We start from the raw sequence: 4,606 nt of genomic DNA, 5'->3' as shown, positions 1-4,606 counted from the left end.
GAATGTAGTGGTAGGATAAGGCGTGGTGGTTTTAAGCTGATAGAGGGGAGATTTAGACCAGATATTAGGAGGAAATTCTTTACTGTGAGGCACCAGAAGAGGTTTCCCAGAGTTATGGATGGTCTGTCCCTGGAAGTGTTCAAGGGTTGGACGGGGCTCTGAGCAACCTGGTGTAGCAGAAGGTCTCCCTGCCCATGGCTGATGGAACAAGATGAGCTTTAAGGTCCCTTCCAGCCCGACCCGTTCTGTGGCTCTCTGATCACCTGCAGAGCCTCAGGATCCCGCAAAGGTCTGTGCTCTGGCGGGGACGTACAACATCTCATTTGTCAGCGAGTTTTTGCTGTGACGTTAACAGAGGTCTCCGATACCCTGAGGTGGTCACTTCTGGGTACGATACTGGAAGAAGTGCTGCTGCCATTAAAATGAATCCCTGTGCATCTGCCCGTGGTAGGTACTTGTCTGCACAGGTGTCCCGGCAGCGCTGGAGGGAAGCCTGTTTAGTTTAAATATATATATCTGTATCATTTGGAATATCTACTGGCATTTTCTCAGCTCTAAACCTCAGAGTCAAGGTAGAAAACAAAGGAAAGAAATGTTTCAGATCAACAGAGCACCAGGCAGCTGGTTTCCTTCTCGGTAGGAGTGAAGGCACAGGAGTGACTGGGCAACCTGGGCTCGGTGGTGGGGCTTGTCGTGTCACACCAGAGGCAGTGGGGTGTGTGCTGAGTTACCTGCAGGGCTGTGGAAAGCGCTAGGAATCAGTTACTGGAGAACTTGGTTCTGGAAGCAGAAGTCAAACACTAGGAGGGCTGGATCTTAACTGGAGTTATTTTTCTTTCAGTTCCTCAGAAGCACGTCCAGCCGGCCTGGAGGAGAGCGATCAGTCGTCAATGTCTGGAGAACAAGGAATGAATTTAGATAATTCAGGCCCTAAACTTTCAGATTTTGCAAGCAGACCACCAGGTAGTAGGTTTTTTCTGTGGATCGTCTGATTGTGATAACTACAGGAGCTTTTAGCTGGTCTTTGTGACAGTTCTGTTTTAATAGTTCATTCAAGTCCAAAGCCTTTTTCCTCCTAGTTGCTAACTGGTACTGTTGTTGAAGCCTTGTCTTTGAATTAGCTCAAAATGAAAAGGTGGCCCATTCCCCTGTGCCATCCTGCAAGTGTCATATTGAATAATGTGGAGTAACTCAGCGAAAACATAATTGGTAAAAAATTCTGTATTTCCAGCTGTAGCCCAGACCAATGCCTTAAAAATCCAGCATTAACCCACAGCAGATTTTTTCAGAATTCAGAAATAGAGGTGTCAGGGGGAATTGTTGTCCTCTGCACACACGAAGGGTTAAGTCTGCAAAGCAATTTATGTTACAAGCCACAGGGGTGGTTCTTTGCACTTTTTGGCCATGTAACTCGTGGCAGATTCTCCTTCGTGCAGTAGAGAACCAGCTCCGCTGGTCCCTGTCCCACAGGGCCTGTCAAGGTGTTAACGTTGTTTTAAGGAGCATTAACCGGTGAAAGTCCATCTCGGGGTTTGTAAGTGCAAGCCAGCCCACAGCCCATGGCAGAGACTGCAGGTGGCAGGAACCAAGAGTAATAGCCAGTAGCTGATGCGGAACAGTTCTCCCATTAAATGTCAGCAAGTCATTCACATGTTACGTACAAATATTTTGAAGAATGAAATAAATTAAATAAAGTCTTATTCTTAAAGCCTGTTTTGTGAATACAGCTCTTGCAGAAGAGAAGCAGGCTGCTGGCTGACCCTGTTGGTTCCAGAAATTCCGCTTTCTCTGAGCTTTGTCTGGTTTTAGTGAATGTACCTCTTGTCGTCTCAGGTTACCCATCCCAGCCAGTGGAGCAAAGACCGCTTCAGCAGATGCCACCTCAACTGATGCCGCACGCGCAGCAGCCGCAGCCACAGCAGCAGCCGCAGCCACCACCGCAGCAAGCCCAGGCACCTCCGCAAACGCCGCAGCAGCAGCAGCAGCAGATGATGATGATGCTTATGATGCAGCAGGACTCCAAATCTGTCAGGCTTCCTGTGCCACCAGGAGTGCACCCGCCTAGGGGGCCTCTGAATCCAGATGTTCAGCGAATGTCAGTGCAGCAGAGTGGTAACATGCCAGTGATGGTTAACCTCCAAGGTCCTGGATCAGTGCCTCCATCTCCTGATAAACAAAGAATTTCCCTGCCGGGCAATCCTCCTCTGGGAAATAATGCAAGAAAAATGGTTTATCCTGATAATGTACAGAATCCTTCCAGCTCGCCCCTTGGAGAGGTTTCATCAGTACCCTCCCTTCCAGAAGGAGGTGGAGCTGATGGCCCCCCAGCGTCAGGAGCTCAGAATAATTTGACATCTCATTTAGTAGTTTCACAGAACCAATTAATGATGCCGGGGCCCAAACCTGGACCATCCCCAATTTCAGCTGCCCCAGGTGCAAGTCCCCAGCAACAGTCTGGTTCTCTGCCTAGTGCTCTTACACACCATTTTCCAAATGTCGCCACCCCATCACAAACATCTAGGCCTAAAACTCCGAATAGAGCAAGCCCAAGGCCGTACTATCCTCAGACTCCTAATAACCGCCCACCTAGCACCGAACCCTCAGAAATTAGCTTGTCTCCAGAGAGACTCAATGCTTCTATAGCTGGTCTGTTCCCTCCCCAAATTAATATTCCTTTACCTCCGAGGCCTAATCTCAATAGAGGATTTGACCAGCAGGGTCTTAATCCCACTACTTTGAAGGCCATTGGACAAGCCCCATCAAATCTCACAATTAACAATCAGTCTAGTTTTGCTGCTCCACAGTCACACAAATTGGAAGGCGTCGTCATGAATTCAGGAAAACAAACCAATGCTGGAGGAACAAAGAGAGCAAGTCCAAGCAATAGTCGAAGGTCCAGTCCTGGATCCAGTAGGAAAACTACGCCGAGCCCTGGAAGACAGAATTCAAAAGCAGCTAAATTATCATTGACAGCTCCGCAGAATCCGCCTCTCTTGCAGAACATGGAATTACAACGAAGTATGATGGCTGGTCCCTCTTCTTTGCCGACACCTGTGACTACAAGTTTTCAAAATAATAGCATGCTAAGTAATCAGAATCCCGCAGTCCCTGCACCTGCTGTGGCTGGTGTTCCTGAGGACAGTAAAGAGAGCCTTAGCGTGCCTCAGGATAACGAGTGTCAAAGTGCACAGGGTGTCCAAGGGAGCAAGGACCAGCCCAGCGCTGAACTAAAAGGTGTCCCCACTCCAGAAATGAAAGTGTTGGTTCCAGAAGAACAGTCAAAAAAAGATGGGCAAGCCTTAGACACCGGTAAGCTTCCAGTCTTGGAGGAAAGTAAAACCATGGTATCCCCAGCTATGAGGGAGGCGCCAACTTCTTTAAGTCAACTCCTTGACAATTCTGGAGCTCCTAACGTAACCATTAAGCCCCCTGGGCTGACTGGGCTTGAAATGGCACCAATAGTCACCCCTGGTGAGGAGCTGAAGAAGATACCTGCCATACCTACGCTGCAAGATTCGGCCTCGAGCAAAGAGCCATCTAATTCGCTCAGCTTGCCTCAAAACAATGAGCCCTGTTCAAATCCAGGGCACCAGGAACCAGGAGAAATAACCTCAAGTGTTGCGCAGAGTGTTCCTCCGGTCATGCAAAGGCCCGTCAGCTCTTCCTCTATTTCAGGTCCTTTACCCCCCAATCAGATAACAGTTTTTGTAACTTCAAACCCTATCACATCTTCTGCCAACACATCAGCGCCGCTGCCGTCTCACTTGCAACCCGCCTTGGTGTCGACGGTTGTCACGATGCCCAATGTGGGGAACAAAGTGGTGGTTTCTGAGGGACAGTCAGCAGTTCAGTCTAGTGCCCGGCCGCAGTTTATTACACCCGTCTTTATAAACTCCTCGTCAATAATTCAGGTTATGAAGGGCTCTCAGTCAAATACGATTCCAGCAGCCCCGATGACTTCTAACTCCAGTCTAATGCCTCAGTCGGTCGCAGTTGTTGGTCCTTTGCATATACCACAGAATATAAAGTTCTCCTCCGGGCCCACTCCTCCCAGCACGACGTCCAGCAGTCCTGTCTCTAGTGTTCCCACCAGCAGGCCACTGGTTCTTAATCCCCTGGCATCTCCTGTACAGCTCCCTTCTCCTGCTACAACTTCTCCGGGTGTTCCTTCACACCTTCCTGTGCAGCAAGTCAAAGACTTCAGCCCAGAGGAGACATCTTCTCAAAGCGGTGGCTCGAGCGACCAGTGCTGTGTTACAGCAGCGCAGCCGGGACCCGTTGTTTCACCTCTTCTTACAAGTAGTCCCGGGTCTGGGAACAGGCGCAGTCCTGTGTCATCGAGTAAGGGAAAGGGGAAAGTGGACAAGATTGGCCAGCTCTTGCTGACCAAAGCATGCAAGAAAGTCACCGGCTCCCTGGAGAAAGGAGAAGAGCAGTATGCTTTGGATGGGGAACCAGAAGGCCAGGGGCTAGAAACATTGGTCCCAAATAATCTGGGAACAGAGCAATCCCCAGCAGAGGTCGAGAATAAAGCTGCGACACCTCCAGCCCCTGCTCTCACCAAACCGAGCACTTCTGGGCCTGGCAGTTCAAGCGCCAGCGCTGC

The 4,606-nt window shown here is 49.7% G+C and overlaps 1 protein-coding gene across 1 annotated transcript in view; it reads left to right on the top strand.

The window, feature by feature from the left end:
• Window positions 1–4,435, top strand: part of NCOA6 (nuclear receptor coactivator 6) — a gene marked incomplete at its 3' end in the record, with an annotated part of 23,340 nt that extends 18,905 nt beyond the window's left edge. Inside the window, exons 8-9 of the mRNA XM_010131857.1 lie at window positions 842–963; window positions 1,834–4,435. Of these exons, the coding sequence (XP_010130159.1) occupies window positions 842–963; window positions 1,834–4,435 (2,724 nt within the window). The remainder of the gene's footprint in view (window positions 1–841; window positions 964–1,833) is intronic.
• Window positions 4,436–4,606: the final 171 nt, after the last annotated feature.

Source organism: Buceros rhinoceros, unplaced genomic scaffold (genome assembly GCF_000710305.1).
Source record: "Buceros rhinoceros silvestris isolate BGI_N320 unplaced genomic scaffold, ASM71030v1 scaffold2812, whole genome shotgun sequence".
Lineage (NCBI taxonomy): Eukaryota > Metazoa > Chordata > Aves > Bucerotiformes > Bucerotidae > Buceros > Buceros rhinoceros.
Note: the sequence above shows the minus strand (reverse complement) of the source record. Positions and strands in the feature narration are given on the sequence as shown.